This window comes from Hemitrygon akajei, chromosome 17 (genome assembly GCF_048418815.1).
Source record: "Hemitrygon akajei chromosome 17, sHemAka1.3, whole genome shotgun sequence".
Lineage (NCBI taxonomy): Eukaryota > Metazoa > Chordata > Chondrichthyes > Myliobatiformes > Dasyatidae > Hemitrygon > Hemitrygon akajei.
In genome coordinates, this window is record NC_133140.1 from 70243262 (window position 1) to 70260779 (window position 17518).

Here is a 17518-nt window from a genome sequence, read left to right on the forward strand (position 1 = left end):
GCTCCCCATCATCCTCTGTATGAACCTTTAAATCATGAGATTTTAAATAACTGCTGCAAAGCTTTGTTGTAATAGCAGTAGAATCATATCTAGCCATCTAAAGGCATTTTTTCCACACACTCTTATGGTGCAAATGCAACAAGATAACGGCTGCCCCTCCCATGGTCTTTGTACAAATTGTTCCCACCCTCGATTCTGAACTGCAATTCCTGAACAACAGTAAAGTCAACATGTGAAAATATGGCAACTGATTCTTGAAACTCACAAAGCACAAGTCTGTTTATTGCTTCTTAATCACTGATTGTCTTCCTGAAATATATTTAATAAGCATTATTTAACAGTAAAAATATGCAACAGGAACACTGAAAGGCCACTACTAAGTACTTTCAAGAGGACATTGACCCTTCTGCTGACTTCTTTCTCCTCAATTACAAGCCGATGTCAGATTCATTTGCTTTTAGTGCCAAATTAATTCAGATCATTTAAAACACCACCATAAATTAAGTTGTATGGTCAGATTCTCTGGAGTGAAAGAATAGTTCTTCATGGTATTTTTTGCATATATCCATCCATCATTGCTGTCTTCGTGGTCTTGTATTAATTGCCTACTCAAAGTAGATAAACATTCAATTGAAAATTAGTGATCAATATTTCTTAATTCATGTCTGCACATTAATATAATACTTGGACAATTCTGCTCATCAATTATAACCAATTACATGGCTGTTTTAATGGTGATGTTTGGCACCAGTTAGAATTTATGAATTACAGTATGATGATTACTTAAGATTTGATCCCTTGTTTATTCATTTCAATAAATGATTAAAAGATTGATCATGTACCAAAGGACATTCAAAACATTAGACCAGATTTTGGATGGGAATATCTGCAATTGTAAACGTACCCCTACAAAACATTGAGCATAGTATTATTGTGTCCAGTGCTCCCAATGCAGCCTCCTCTGCATTGTTGAGACCCGTCATAAATTGGGGGATCACTTTGTCAAACACCTTTACTCCACCCGCCAAAAGCAGAACGTACTGGTGGCCAACCATTTTAATTCTAATTCCCATTCCTGTTCTGTCATGTCGATCAACACCTTATATTCTGTCTGGATAGCCTCCAACCTGATGGCATGAATATTGATTTCTCTTTCTGGTTAAAAAAAATTCCCTCCCACTTCCCTGTTCTTCTATTCCCAACCCTGACCTCTTACCTCTTCTTGGTTCCCTATCATGTCTCCCTGGGTCCTCTCTGTTTTCCCTTTCTCCTATCAAATTCCTTTCCCTCCAGCTCTTTACCTTTCCTAGCCACCTGGCTTCACCTTCTAGCTATCCTCCTTCCCATCCCCATTCCTTTTCATTCTGGAGCCTTCCTCCTTCCTTTCCAGTGCCGAAGAAGGGTGTTGGCCTGAAACATTGACTCTTTATTCATTTTATGGATGCTGCCTGACCTGCTGAATTCCTCTACCATTTTGTGTGTGCTGCTTTGGATTTCCAGCATCTGCAGACTTTTCTTATGAGCATGTTATTAAGGTTGGATCATCACTATTTAGCCACCCCTGTGGGAGTATAAAGCTGTTGCAAGCAGGAAATGTCTGAACATCCTCGGCCTGCTTAGACCTGGAGCTTTTCAATTTTTTTTGGAAGGGGTGGAGAGGAACTATAACTGTTTATTAAGTATAATTTAGAATTTTTTGCAACACACAGAAGACGCTGGAGGAACATAACGGGTCTGGTAGATTCTGTGAAGTGGAATTATTCCTGCATCTGCAGAATATCTAGTGTTTAGATTTTTTTGCTTGAATGTGTTTTTGAAGATTTTATATTTTAAGTTTCTTTATTATTTTAATATGTTCTATATTTTAAAACAAATTCAGGAAGTTTTACCATTACTTACAGATCTTGTATTTTTTTTTGAAAGAATGCTTTGAAGGAAGATTTGAGCTGTAGGCTTCCGTGGGTCAGAGTTGAACATGGATATTGCGTCCGAGCTGTAGATATGTAAGCCAGGGCAGTACAATATGGAGAACAAACTGTTGTCCATGTTGCAAGCCTTCCCCGCCACGTTTCTGATGAACCCAGACGAACTGCAGAGACTGATACAGTTTGGTACCAGAAGTGTCACAGGAGTTGCTAGTCTGCATTGAACTCAACGTAGACTGCCTTTGGGACTCCAGCTCTGGATTTTGCCCTCTAAGTTTATTCCACAAACCCTCCTCATGAGTGGGTATAGCCACAAGGCAGAGAAGGTTTAAGTTCACAGCTTCCTTCTCGGTGAACTGCCAACCACAGCCGATGAGCCCATTTGCCTGAAGCGACTAGTTTAAAGGCACCAATAATCTGCCTTTGGCCCTTCTGTCAGTAGACGTGGTTCTGCCGTCCTTAGCAGCAACACCACTTGTGAAGAGCATGAGCTGGACTTGGTTGTCAGAGGTTATTTGGCATGCCATTGGAAGCACTTACAGGTAGAGCGAGCTTGTTCCCATTACCACCCCTGGCTATAACAACCTTGAGGAACCAATAGACAATTTAATAGTTATAACTAAATAGCAATGAACCGACCCCATCAACTTCCTTGTCTTGCATCTTGATTTAGATGAAAAAATATTTGCAGATAGCTAAGTTGAATGGAAACATGAGATATGAAGAAGATGCAGTGAGCCCTCAGTATGATTTGAGTGAGTTGAATGGAATTAATAAATGCACAGTAGATGGAGTATAAGGGGGATAATTTTTTGGCAGAAACAGCAAGGCAGATTATTTTCTGAATTACAACTGATTGGGAGTGGGGTAGTTTCCTTATGCATTAGTTGCCAAAGCTAAGCTTGCAGATCAGAATCGTTCATTATCACTGACATGTTGTGAAATTTGTTGTTTCGTGGTAGCAGTACAGTACAACACATAGAAATTACTATTAATTATAGTAAGAATATATAAAGAAATAAATAGTACAAAAAGTGAGCAAACTCGTGAGATTCAGGTGGATGGTATGTTGGTCTTCCTGATCAGAACAGTTGATTACAGGAGCAGAAATTTTGTTCTGGAAATATATAAGGCCATGGTGAGGACACATCTTTGAGCGTTGTGCAGTGTTGTTTTCATATCTGAGGAAATATGTTCTTGCCCTAGAGGGAGTGCAGTGAAGATTCATTAGACTGATTCCTGGAATGGCAGGTCCATCTTCTGAAGAGAAATAGGAATGATTAGGCCTATATTTACAAGAATTTGGAGGAATAAAAGGGAATCTCATAGAAACAGCAACAAAAAAAAAATCATACTGAGCAGATCAAATGCAAGTAGGATGGTACAGTACAGGGGAGTCTAGGATTCAAAATCACAGTTGGCCGTGATCGTGCTGAATAGTGGAGCAGGGTCAGATGGCCAACTGTTACTCCTGTATTTTGCATTTCCATAAACCCTACTGTGATTCTCCTACTGTCTGCCTACACTAGGGGTAACTCTATAGTAACGAATTAACTTTTCAACCAGTGCGGAGATAGCAGAGGGAACTGGAACATTCAGAGACATGGTCACAGGGAGCATTTGAAACTTCATGTAAACAAGACAGGATGTCAGGAATGAACCCGGAACCCTGAAACCACGATGCCGCTGCACAGGAATGCTACCCTGATGTGGAACCTGCTGGTGAAAGGAGAGGACAAGAGAAAGATTAGGACAGGAAAGTGAGAGTGAACCAGTGGAAGGAAAGGAAGTGAGAAATGGGAAGAGAAGGGAGTAAGTGCAAGAGGGGCAGAAAGGCTGAAAGGAGAGTGGGATCAGAGGTAGGGAGATCATGCCCTTGGGGGATTTGAGCACAATGCAAACCTTAAACTTCTTTCATCAGAGTTCACAAAGACAAAGCACTTTCCTTGGCCCAATCAAAAATATTGGAATCCTGTCCTTGCTCAGCAGGCAATTTTTTAAAATCCAAGGCAACTCTAATAGCTCATGTTCTTTTGTGTAATTTTGTTTGTGGAGTAGCTGATGAAAGCTGCTTTTGGAACCATCTCGAAAAAAGAAGTTGCTAGTATTGCAACTCAGACTTTTTCCCTCTTTACCTCTTCTGTTCTTTCACTCATTTGCAAACAGTTGGGCACAAGAAATTCTCTGCTATTGATGCAATCACAAAGATCCGAATTCACCAGCAACTTGTTTGATCTGTTCACTCTTGAGAGCTACTGTTCATATATTTTTGTTACTTAAAAAAAAATTCCAACTAGCCATCAAATTTTTGCATTTGTTGACTTAACAGAAGACTACAAAAAACAGTGGTCATTTTGACATAGCTAAGGTTTAGAGCAGGGGTTCTCAACCTGGGGATCACTGACCTCTCAGTTAATGGTTGGGGTCCATGGCATCAAAAATGGTTGGAAACCCCTGGTTAAGAGGGATACCAGCTAAATGCAGGCAAATGGGACAAGCTCAAGAAGATGCCTTCGTTGGCATGGATGAGTTAGCTGAAGGATCTATTTCCATGCTGTATGACTCTGTGAATCTTTGGTTTTTGGGCTGAGCAAAACATTTCTGAATGTTACTTAGTTTATATCAAATCACTTTGCAGTTACCTGCCAAGCTCTCCCTTATTACTTAAAATTAATTTCCAATTACTACAGTTTTGTGCTACAGTCTTAGGACACATATGCATAGCTAGTGTAGCGGCTACTCGAACAAACCAACACTGACAGGTTTACCTAAGACTCATGCTCAGTACTGTAGTAATTTTATGTATTGCACTGTACTGCTGTTACAAAAAAAACATGAAAATACATGAGTGATGATAGACCTGATTCCAATATGGGTCTCTATTGTGGACTGAGAGTGGGAAGGGATCAGGGAGAGGGTATCATGGTTCAAAAAAGTGAAAGGGAGAGGGGAGGAACCAGGAAGCTGTAATGATCTATAAGCCAATTGTTTGGAAACAAATTACCTTGCCTGATGTTTCAGGGCAGGGCGTGTCTGCAGCCACACAACCCCACCCCAGCACTCGTCTTCCACATGTCCCACACCCCTCCCACAGTGCTTCACCCTTGGCATTCCCAACATCCTTTCCTCCCACCTTATTTACAAAGTCACTCTCTGCTCCATATTCACAGCCCTCTAGCTGTGCCTAAGACTTTTGCACAGTACCATATATTTTGAGTTAGTTGACATCTGAACCAGTTCCCTCAAGAGTGGGTCCTTCTGCTCACTTGTTTTGACAAGATCATTCAGTATCCCAGATAGAAGACCAGGTACCCCTGCTGTTTGAGTTGAAATTCTTATTTTGGCTCTTCAGTTTCCAATTAAAAAAAAAATACTGGGGAACAAATATACAAGCATTGTATAAAGTCTGTGTGATCAGTTCGTCTTTCTGCTTTCTCATCGGGATGTTCTTCTTCCTTTAACAGTAATTGCTGCTTGCTTGATTTTAGCCAAGCACATTCAGAACTGCTCTTCGCTCATAGTAAATCTATCACATTTCAGTGCAGACTGTGATTTTTTTAGTAGGGTCTAGTCAGGAGGAGTCAAGTTGCAAGGGAGTAAAGCTGAGGGTGATTCCTCTGACGCTGAACAATTTGAAGAATCTGACAGCGCTTGCCGAACTGGTGATTCTGTCAGCAAGCAGGGCAGTGGTAACAGAGCACATTGGGACACCATCAACTGCAGGGTACCGTCCACCAACCACCCCCTGCCTCTCCCCCAATCCCTCCTCCATGTAAATCACACACTAGCCTGACTTGGAGATATATCACCATTCCTTCATTGTTCCTCACTCCTCTAACTTCTTTGTGGATGAAGAACTGTATCTTCCCCAGAAGAACCGCACAGTTTCAAGCAGGTGGCCCAAAACCACCTTCTGAAAGGCAATTAGGTGTGAGCAATAACTGCTGGCATTGCCAGTAATATCCACATCCTAAGAATGAATAAGTAAATCCCGTCTAGCCAGGGGGTGGAAGCGCTCTGTACAGTGAGAGCTGACAGAACTCAAAACAGTCATTTTTAACTTCAGATGGAATAAAAACTTGGGAAGTTCTAGTTGAGTTATTTTGTTTATTCCCTCCTGGTGTTTCAGCGTTTACATATAAAAAGCATCTGTGAGCATCCTAGCGGCCCAGGGCAATACCTTTTTAGTGGAAGGGAATGCCCTGCGGGTCTGAGAATTAAGTATCATGCTTCACGGTTTAGCATGGGAGGATTGTGCAAAAGTTGCAGCCCCAATCAGGAAGCCAATCATTGGCAGTGCCAACATTTAAACTTGGGTTTAATTTCTAAATAAGTTTAGAAAAAATAAACACCAGCATGTATATTTACACGAGGATAAGGCTGCTTTGCAATCTGATCCTTAAGCATTTCCTTTAATTCATTCATTGCTAAAGGTACCATTTGGCATGTCTCACACTACAGTTCCCTGATTCCAAGAAGGTGCCAGAGGGTGCTGTTGATGCAGCTATAAAGAGCAAATGCCAACAGTGGCAAGTTTGGCACCGTGCAGTAAGTGACATAATGTGTTTAGTACTGAATAGCATCGGCTAACTGTTGAAAAGTTCTGTTGATATTCTGTCAAAGATTGTGAAGACTATAAGTAGTTTCTGTACATTTATCTTTCTAGTTGCTTGACATCCCAGAAGAGTTGATGGACGACCATGATCTAATTGTAGATTACATCCTGACACCTACTCAAGTGATCAAAACGGATTGCAAACGTTCCAAACCTCAAGGAATTATATGGTCAAAGGTATAGCAACATTATTTATTTTCAACGCAGTTGTTTTTCTTTAGGAGAGAATATGTCAAATTTGATGTTATTTGTCTCTCCATTTCTGCCTTTGGTATTTCTGCATTTCTCCACATTTGTCATCCATCTACAAATTGACTTTATTGTTAATGGTCACTAAGAGGGGCAAGAGAAAAGGGAATCTCACTTTCATAACCTCTTTCAGCAACTCAAACCCCAGCCTTCCCTGAATTTCTCCAATGCACAAGATGTTCATTTCCCTGCTCTTGTTCACTAGAGATATATTCCAGCTCCCACAACAATGCTAGCCCAACTTTAATCACGCAACATTATAGCAATGTGCAATAATAAATTCACGTGTCACTATGGAATAACCTTACTCCTTGTAAGGTTATGGAGAAAAAAGAGTTGGAAAGTGGCTAAGTGGTACCATAAGAACAACCTTTTACTCCATGTCAGCAAGACCAAGGAGCTGACTATTGACATCAGGATTCAGAAACCAGAGGTCCATGAGCCAGTCCTCATTAAGGAATCAGAGGTGGGAGAGGGTCAGCAACTTTAAGCTCCTCAGAGTTATTATTTCGGAGGACCTATCCTGGGCCCAGCATGCGAAGAAAGCATGGCAGTGCCTGTACTTCCTTAGGAGTTTGCGAAGATTCAGCATGACATCTAAAACTCTGACAAACTGCTATCGATGTGTAGTAGTTGACGTGGTAGACTTCCGGTCTAAGATGGAATGGGTGAAGCACTGCAACTATTTGCTGGCAATCAATAGCCTGTAACTTCTCTTTTGGAGCTGATCATTTGACCCACCTGCATGACTTGGCAAAGATGCAGGAGGGCTGTGGTGGGGCATGTATGGGCTGACTCGAGGTGGCAGGATCCGGGCCTGAGAGTGGGGAATGAGCCAATGTTTGGCCGTTGCTGGAGTGGATTGCAGGTGCCTCAATGCAGCAGAACCGAGGAGACGCAGAGTTGAGGCAATGGGACCTGGGCCCAGGCCCGAGTGAAAGGAATGACCAGAGGTTTGGACGGTTTAAGTGCCAGGCCAGACTGAATTTACTTCTATTGTTTGCACAATTTGTTTTTTTTTTGCATGTTGGGTATTTAACGGTCTTTTTTTTTAATGGGTTCTACTGGGTTTATTTGTTTTGTGGCTGCCTGTAAGGAGATGAATCTCAGGGTTGTATTTAGCATAAACATTTTGATAAATAAATATACTTTGAACTTTGGAAAGTATATTGACTGGCAACATCACAGCCTGGTATGGAAACACCAATACCTCTGAATGGAAAATCCTACAAAAAGTAGAGGATACAACCCAGTCCATCATGAGGAAAGCCTTTCTCACCATTGAGCACATCTACACAAAACACTGTCGTAGGAAAACAGTATCCACCATCAGGGACCCCTACCACTTTCTTCTCACTGCCGCAATCAGGAAGAAGGTACAGGAGCCTCAAGAATCACACCACTAGGTTCGGGAACATTTATTACCCCTCAACCATCAGACTCTCAAACCAAAGGTGATAGCTTCACTCAACTTCACTTGCCCATTACTGAACTATACCCATAACCAAGGGACTCTTCATCTCATGTTCTCGATATTTATCTTCAACCCATTCCAAGGCTAAAATGATAGCAACCATTTCAGACTTAAATACTGGGTAGTTTATCTGATAATCTTTTCTTAATCATATCTGGCAACTTTAAAACATAAACAAAAGCATCTGAACAACCTGTCACAGGATCTTTTGGACCATCTGTTTAGATACGTAAGAAGCCATAATATGTGCCTTGCATATATTGCTGAACTTCCTGTGTCACTGATACACAATCATTCTGCACCTTGATCTTTTCTTCAAGGCTTAAATCAACCAAAGGAAAAGGGAAAAACCATGAAGGAGTGACAGAACACTGGGTCTGTCTTCCATGTTAAACAACCCAAGATTTTGTGCCCATTCATTTCCCATCCACCCAAAGCTTACGAGTGCTCCCAACAGTCTATTAATGTTGACAATATTGAATGGCCAACTTTATGTCCTCTTCTGTTAACCCAATGAGCCATTGCTAATTGTAACCTGGTGTAGATGTACAAGTTACTTCACAATTAATGCCAAAATCTGGATTGATTTAATAGCACCACAACATAATCTCAATGCTTGAGTTTGAACTTTATCTAGGAGTTTTGGGACTGCTGCTGAGGCTGACCCATAAGCAACAACGGAATCTCTTGACCATGACTGCATGCTTTTATGCATTGAGTTATTACCACATGCTTGGCTGGTTAGATATTTGCATTAATGAGCAGGTGTACCTAATAAAATGGCCACTGAGTGCACATGGAACTGGTCTGCAAATGAAGGATTTACCCAAGCTGTAGACAGAAATTTGCAATTTACAGATGTAAATTGAATGCATCTTTTTCCTTCCCGGTTTTGGATCATGTGTTAATCATTCTAGGCACATTTATTTCAATAGTTAGAACCATAGAACACTACAGCACAATACAGGCCCTTCAACCCTACATGTTGTGCCGACCCATATAATCCTTTTTTAAAAAAAAGTACTAAACCCACACAACCCCATAACCTTCCATTTTTCTTTCATCCATGTGTCTGTCCAAGAGGCTCTTAAATACTCCTAATGTTTTAGCCTCCACCACCATCCCTGGCAAGTCATACCAGGCACTCACAACCCTCTGTGTAAAAAAAAAACTCACCCCTGTTGTCTCCCCTAAACTTCCCTCCCTTAATTTTGTACATATGCCCTCTGGTGTTTGCTATTGGTGCCCTGGGAAACAGGTACTGACTATCCACCCTCTCTATGCCTCTCATAATCTTGTAGACCTCTATCAAGTCCCCTCTCATTCTTCTACGCTCCAAAGAGAAAAGTCCCAGCTCTGCTAACCTTGCTTCATATGACTTGTTCTCCAATCCAGGCAACATCCTGGTAAATCTCCTCTGCACCCTCTCCATAGCTCCCACATCCTTCCTATAGTGAGGTGACCAGAATTGAGCACAATGCTCTAAGTGCAGTCTAAGTACTCTAAGTTGTAGAAGGCCATTCCTGAAGCATCCCACAACCTTTTGTGTACGTAAGAAGGAGGGTCATGCAAAGGCTGCTGCAGGTTAATGCCCTCTCTTGCTGCTAACACAGCTTGGCTCCTATCAGAGTCATTGGATAATGGCCAATCCTATCCAATGCCATGCGGTGATCTACTGCCCAATTCCCATTGAGCTGCATTGGCAGGTCACCTAGGTTACGGTGCTGAGGCCTGAGCCTGAACATAATGACACAGGTTTTTAGCTACTGAACTCGCGATTCTTCAAACCAAAGTCTCCTGCGTCAGAGACAAGCTTTTGCTCACACTAAACATTCTGTGACCATTGCATCGGTTTTATCATGCACCTTTTCTCTTGGACAGGTGGATTCAGGGATGATGAAAAAAATTCCTATCCTAAAAAGCTTTCACTTCAGGGAAGAGCAAGCGGGCAAGGATGTTACGCTGAAGGATGAAAGATGCATCGATACAAAAGAAATGATAAGGAAAGGTGCAACCACAACACTAATGGAAAAACACCCATCTGGAATGGCTGAAAATTGCGATGAGTGTGAAAAACAAACAGAATTTGACTCTAAAAGACAAACTAATCCTCCAGGCAGAGTTACTACAGTGTATATGGGTAATATACCTCAAGATATGAGAGTCAGTAAATTGAAGAACATTTTGAGAGATCACAATGCAGTTCCATTACGTCTAAACTGGCAGGGTGCACAACACCGAGCTTTTCTTGACTATCAGGATGAGAAAACTGCAGAAGCTGTTGTAACTTCACTCTCAGGCTTAAGTTTAAGTGGGAGTACCATTAGAGTTGAACTTGCCAACAAGAAGCGTGACAACAGATTGAGAAGTCAAACAAATGCACATGTGAACTGACAGGATCACATCATAAAAATGTTAATATCAAACTTTAAATGCCAAAAATATTATTGTTCTTACTCAAATGTATAATTAAAGTGGAATCAGTTCTTGTACACATCGTCTTTGCTTTTGTTGTCCTTTTTATGACGGAATTCAAACAAGTGAAAGCATCAAGGAGTATTTTCAATTCACTGATAGTCAATAGAATAAGACATCTTAATCTGTATAAACACTGTACTACAATGACATTTAGAAATAGTATTTGAAGTATTCTGCACGCTTCTGATAATTCTCTAATCCTATGAACTCCTTTTCCAGAAACATTATATAATCAGAATCAGGTTTATTATCACCGGCATGTGACGTGAAATTTGTTAACTTAGCAGCAGCAGTTCAATGCAATACATAATCTAGCAGAGACAGAAAAATAATAATAATAAAAACAAAACATAATAAACAAGTAAATTGCTACTGGCTTATAGCTGTCCCACATATTAACCTTTATAAAATACAGTATTGAGTGAATATTCATGGCTGATAATTGATATCCCCAATTTATATTCTCCTTTACAGAATGATTGTACTAATTTCTCTTCTGCTTGGATTATTAACTGCATTCATTCCATTTTGTACATGAAAAATTAAAAGAACTTGTTAAATTTGATCCATTTCATGTTAATTGTAATGACATCTGTTTCCAACGTTTTAAGGAGTCTTATAAGTAACTGAAGAATTGGGCATGGACCATTCCAGTAGCTTGCTTTCCAACAGAATGGGACTCGGGAAAGATGGCATGAAATCTGCTTCGTAGGGAAGGTCTGTGCTGACCTGTTTATCTGCTGAGTCCCATCTACCTGGACCCAGACCATAGCTGCCCATACCTCTCTCATCCATGTACCTAACAAAATTTGTCATGTGTGGCAATTAAACATGCATCCACCATTTCCGCTAGCAGCTTGTTCCACACTCACACCACCCGATGAGTGAGGAAATCCCCTCTCAGGCTCTCCTTAAAGTATTACACCTTTCACCCTGAACCTTTGGCCTCTAGTTCTAATCTCAGCCAACCTCTGGGGGAAAGCTTGCACATAGTTACCCTATCTATACCACTCATAATTTGTATATCTCTGTAAGATCTCCCCTCATCCCCCTACCGCCAGGATATAAAGTCTTAACCTATTTAATCTTTCCCTATAAGTCAAATCCTGGCAACATCTTGTAAATTTTCTCTGTATTCTCTCAAGCTTGTTGGTATCTTACCTATAGATACTGGAGGTGATCGTAACTGCACGCAATATTCCAAATTCACATCACAAAAGTCTTATTCAACTTCAACATAACATCCTAACTCCTGTACACAGTGCCCTGATTTATGAAGGCCAATGTACCAAAAGCTCTCTTTATAACCCTATTTACCTGTGATGCAACTTTCAAGGAATTAGGGATCTGAATTCCCAGATTCCCTTATTCTACCACACTCCTCAGTGTCCTAACATTCACTGTGTAAGCCCTACCCTGGTTTGTCTTGCCTAAGTGCAACACCTCACGCCTGACACATGTCTCCATTAAATTCCATTTGCCATTTTTCAGCCTATTTTTTTCCCAACTGGTCCAGATCCTACTGCAAGCATTCATAGCCTTCCCTACTGTCCACTACTCCCCCCTCCAATCTTGATGTCATCTGTAAATTTGCTGACCCAGTATAGGCCATTAGACATAGGAGAAGAATTAGGAAATTTCATCTGTCTTCTCCCCGTAACCTTTGGTGACCTTACTAATCAACAACCCAACAATCACTGCTTTAACGGCTGTCTGTAGCAATGAATTCCACAGATTCACTAATCTCTGACTAAAGAAATTCCTCCTCACCTCTGTTCTAAAGGGGTGTCCTTCTGAGGCTGTGCCCACTAAGTCCTAGACTCTCCTATTATTGAAAACAGCCTCACCACATGTATTCCACCGAGGCCTTTCAATATTCAGTAGGTTTTAATGAGCTCTCCTCTCATTTTCCTAAACTCCAGCAAGTACAGGCCCAGGAGGTTCAAACGCTACTTATACATTAACCCTTTCATTCCCAAGATCATTCTTGTGAACATTCTCTGGACCCACCGCGATGCAACCCTCTCCAAAATTAGTCATAGTACTCCAAATGTGGTCTGACCAATGCTTATAAAATCACAAGCATTCTAATAAAAGTCATAAATTCTTTAAAAAATGTAGTTAGTGCTCAGTGAGAAGCCAACACAAATTTCAAATCCTATTAAAATCAGTCTGATTTTATGCAGCGTTATAAAAGCAATCCAGGAACTGTCCTAAGTGCCCTAGCTTTAAGTAAATTAATTCTGTATAACAGAGCAACAAGGTCTGTTGCAGACATACAGTCTTTGACACATGTACATGGCTAGGGTGCCCAAGAATTTTGCGCAGTTCTGCAGTAACTTTATGTACTGCTACCACAAAAAAACAACAAATTTCACAACATACATGAGTGACGATAAACCTAATTCTGGTATGGGCCTCTATTGTGGACTGAAGAGTGAGAAGGGGACAAGAAGAGGGGAAATCATAGTTGGGAAAAGAGGAAGGGGGAGCAGGAGGAGTGGGAAGCACCGGAGAGGTATTCTGTGATGATCAATAAACCAATAGCTTGGAATCAAATGGCCTTGCCTTGTGTCTCACGGCTGGGCGTGTCTGCCCCCACACCACCTCTGGCTCTGGCACTCCTCCACATCCCCTCCCCCAGTGCTCCACCCTCGCCATTCCCAATATATTTTGCCCCTGCCAGATTAACAAACTCGTTCCACACTCCGTGTTGATAAATACAGGACTGTCCAAAAGTCTTGAGGACCCAAACTATATATATAAGACCGAAGACTTTTGCTCAGTGCTGGAACAGTTCTGAAGCAACAGACAAACATCCAGTTCACATTCTTATGAACCTTCTTTGCCAGCACATTATTTCTTAGATACGGGATCAAAACTGCTCACGATATTCCAAGTACATTCTGAGCATTGCCTTATAAAGTCTCAGTGTTCCACCCTTGCTTTTATATTCTAGTCTGTTCAAATTGAATGCTTATGTTGCATTCGCTTCACTTACTACTGATTCAACCTACAAGTTGACCTTTAGGGAGTATTGCACTAAGACTCCCAAGTCCCTTTCTACCTCCAATTTCTGAATTAGCCCCTCACTTAGAAAATAAACTATGCCTTTATTTCTTCTACTAAACTGACTACATTTCCCTATGGTGTATTCGATCTGCCACTTCTTTTCCCATTTTCATAATCTGTCCAAGTCCTTCTGCAGACTCCCTCCTTCCTCAACACTCAACCAGCTCCTCCGCCTATCTTTGCATCATCCACCAACTTAGCCACAAAGCCATCACCCAGATCATTGACATCCAATGTGAAAAGTAGTGGATCCAACACCAACCCCTTCAGAACACCACTAATCATTGGCAGCCAACCAGAAAAGCCCCTTTTATTCCCACTCCTTTGTTCTGCTAGCTAGCACTGGTGCTGTATAGCAATGCACCAAATACAATGCTACTGTGCCACATTCAGAATAAAACCATGCTTTGGGCAAATAGGAAGGAAGAACAAATAAAGTCTTTGTCCTCAACCTAAAATTAAAATATGAATATATATTTTCTATTCTACAGCAAAACAATGAACAAATGGATATAATATTAAACAGCTAATTGACTGGACTGAAATCATATTGTCAAAGCAGTGAAGACATTTTTTTCTGTTGCAAATACTGAACAATCCTGAATAATTTGCTCAGTTTAGATGTTGCCATGTTGTCACTGAAACATTCTTTGTACCTACTGTTCAGAGACATGAGAGAGACTGCAGATGCTGGAAATCTGGAGCTTTTTATCTTGAACCCTTCTGTTTAGAGGCTGATTCATGAATAGGTGCCAAACAAACAACATTTGCCTGAAATTCCTAAACAAATTAATTAAAGGCTATTTGTTGTAGCTATATTTAGAATGGCAGCTGCTCTATTGAAGTTTAAAATGCTGATTTTTTCCATCGATTTGCAGGAAATTTGAACCTAGGAACTATACCCCAGAAAGAGGCTATTTGGCCCATCGCAGATCTGAAGAGTGCTTCCTGCTCTTGAATTGAAGCTAATGTTGCACACCTGTCTTTTCCCCAGTTTCCATTTCAAATATTTATCCAGACTCTATTAAAAAATGTTTAGACTTTGCCTCAATAGTCACTTGTGGCAAACCATTCCATTTTTAATAACTCTCTGTGTGTAAAAAATGTTTTCAACCTTCGTGTTTGCTCTTTGGAAAATCCTGAATCTATGCCCCTTTTTACTGACTTGTCAACCAGTGTAAATAATCGCCTTCTCTTTTCCCTACTTAAAAATGTCCATCATTTTGATAGCCTTTGATTCACTTCTCAATCTTTTCTGGATTTTTTTTTTGTGAAAAAGTTTGCCTTTTCTAGGCTTTATTTTAAAACAGATTACATATTGCAAAACCTGTGTCAGGCAAAGATAGAGAGCCTGAGCAGAGTGTATGACTTATAGCAAGCAATCTTTTATGGCAAAATTGATTTTGATCAATCTGCCACACACATTCGGAAGTGTTCTTACCAAGCACAGTTAGCATCCAGTTGCCTCCGTTCTGGCCAGTTGAGGTATTGTCCTGTGCAATTGATCTCACTTTTTCCCCCACAGTTAGTAATACCAAATACTACCACGAGGGGGAGTAAGTTAGAGGGAAGAGTCAAGATTCAGTCTACATTACTCAACAGCTCTTAAGTTTTTAAAAGATTTTATTTCTTTGTAAAATGTATTTACCGTTGTGTGAAATCTCCATTTACAAAACAAACTGAATGTATATAATCAAATTGTTAACTCTAATATCAGAAATTGTGTATGTTTCAGAATCAAAATTAGATTGGGAGTGTACCGGAGCTGAACACAAGGTAAATCATTCAAAAAGAAAAAGTCATCTAACTTCTTTAAGAGTGCTCGCTTGAACTTTAAATCAAATTGATGTGAATTCCATTGAGGGCAATTCTATCACTCTGCGATTAATTAAATCCTTTCCTACCGAAGTTCAATGAGCTATGTCTGTGTCTGAAATTTTTGCTCTCTACTGCTGCAACTTTGGCAAATGCCCCAGAGAAACAGTTTAAAAATGATATAGTTTGCTTAATGCCAAAAACAGCCATTAACACTGTTTCACCAACTTGAAGTCACTATTTGGTACACAGCAGTGAACCACGAGGGGGCCTCGTGCAATTGCATAGAGTACTAGAATCATGCAGCATAGAAGCGACCCTTAAGGTTCACCACGTCCATGCTGATTGCTTTGTCTGTCCACACTGATTTCATCACAGGTTATAGAAAAAAGAGATTTAAAGACAAACCAGACTAGATGAAACAAAAATCTGGAGAGAAAACCTCAATAGGGCAAAAAAAACCTCAAGATTCTCCTTGAATTCTAGAGTCAAAAGAGTAATCCAACATGGGAACAAACCATCTGGCCCAACTCATCCATGCGAATCAAGGTGCCCAGCCAAGCTTGTCTTATTTGCCTTCATTGGGTGCATATCCTTCTAAACCTTTCCTATCTATGTACCTGTCCAAATTCTACTTTCATTCAGGTTGGCACTGACTTAGGATAGTTTAACACTTTAGTAACCCCTGAAGCATTGACTGATGAGATGTACTCTCTAACTACAATCATAGAATCATTAAAACATGGAAAGAAGTCATTCACTCCATTGAACTGGTGCCATCTCTCTATAAAAGCAATATAATCAGCTCCGTTTCCCAGTTTTCGCTCTTTAATATAGAACCATTACATTGTTACCTTTACAAAATCCTGACAGCAATTCACAATCCTTTTAAAGTGAGAGACAAACTGAGTTTTAAGTCATATCTATAGGAGCAATAAATGGCATTGGGCAAGGCTTAGAGAGAGAGTGAAGTGCCAGTCCAAAGCACAGTGGTGTAACCATGCTCCGTGCCCAAGGGGTATACTGGCACTTGATGCTCTAAATGATCCTCAGTAACCACCTACACATTCAGAGGGCAGTGTATAATATTTAATCACAGAGAATGAACAAAGAACAGAAGTATTTTTGCTTCTACTGATACCTTTTCCTCCAATTTAGTGAAAGTGAGTAGACAGCCATAACAAGCAGAAGGAGCCTTAACATCTGTTTGTGGCCTTTCAGTATAATTTTAAACAATTTCTTACATTTTTCTGAGTGATTCTGTATAAGTAAAATTAAATAGTGCATTCAAATGAGAAATATTGTCAATGTCTGTGACCAAGACATGGTTGATTGTGTAAATGCATTAATTTCTAAAGAATTTAGACATTACAATGTTAGTTATTTTTGAGGCAGTTTACCGATGATGCAAACATTAGAAGATTTACTCTGTTGTATATACAGCTAAACTTTGCAGGCACTATTAAACATGATGCCAAGTGGTAATACCTCTGCAAAAATTCCTTCTGTGTTTATAAGAACAGATTTCATGTTATATTATACATAAATATGTTTTATCCAAAGGAAAACAAAGGATTTCAGACATTCTAAACACAGACTATTTTTTACACAACTTTTAATAGTTAAAATACAATCATTGACTGAGATAAAGATTAATATCTTGGGCACAAGACCTTTACTGGGTCTGAAAGGTAACCACAACATGTTTACAGAAGTGAACATGGATGGAAAGGTCAATGAATAAATCTTAATGTCTTATGCTCATTATGATCACGGAAATGCAGCTCGTGAGCTTAATGGCCTGTGAATGAGTTTTTATAAAGGTTTCAAAGTGATGAAAAGGTGTTGGATGACATATAAAGTTCATCTCAGTCAAGCAGCCTGAAGGCA

General features: G+C 40.2%; 1 protein-coding gene across 5 annotated transcripts in view; it reads left to right on the top strand.

Moving 5' to 3' along the window:
- Positions 1-10760, top strand: part of mthfsd (methenyltetrahydrofolate synthetase domain containing) — a 48661-nt gene extending 37901 nt beyond the window's left edge. For all 5 annotated transcript variants that reach the window (XM_073070353.1, XM_073070356.1, XM_073070355.1 and 2 more), the window contains 2 exons: positions 6592-6717; positions 10145-10760. In XM_073070353.1, the coding sequence (XP_072926454.1) occupies positions 6592-6717; positions 10145-10657 (639 nt within the window). In that variant the 3' untranslated portion in view covers positions 10658-10760. The remainder of the gene's footprint in view (positions 1-6591; positions 6718-10144) is intronic.
- Positions 10761-17518: the final 6758 nt, after the last annotated feature.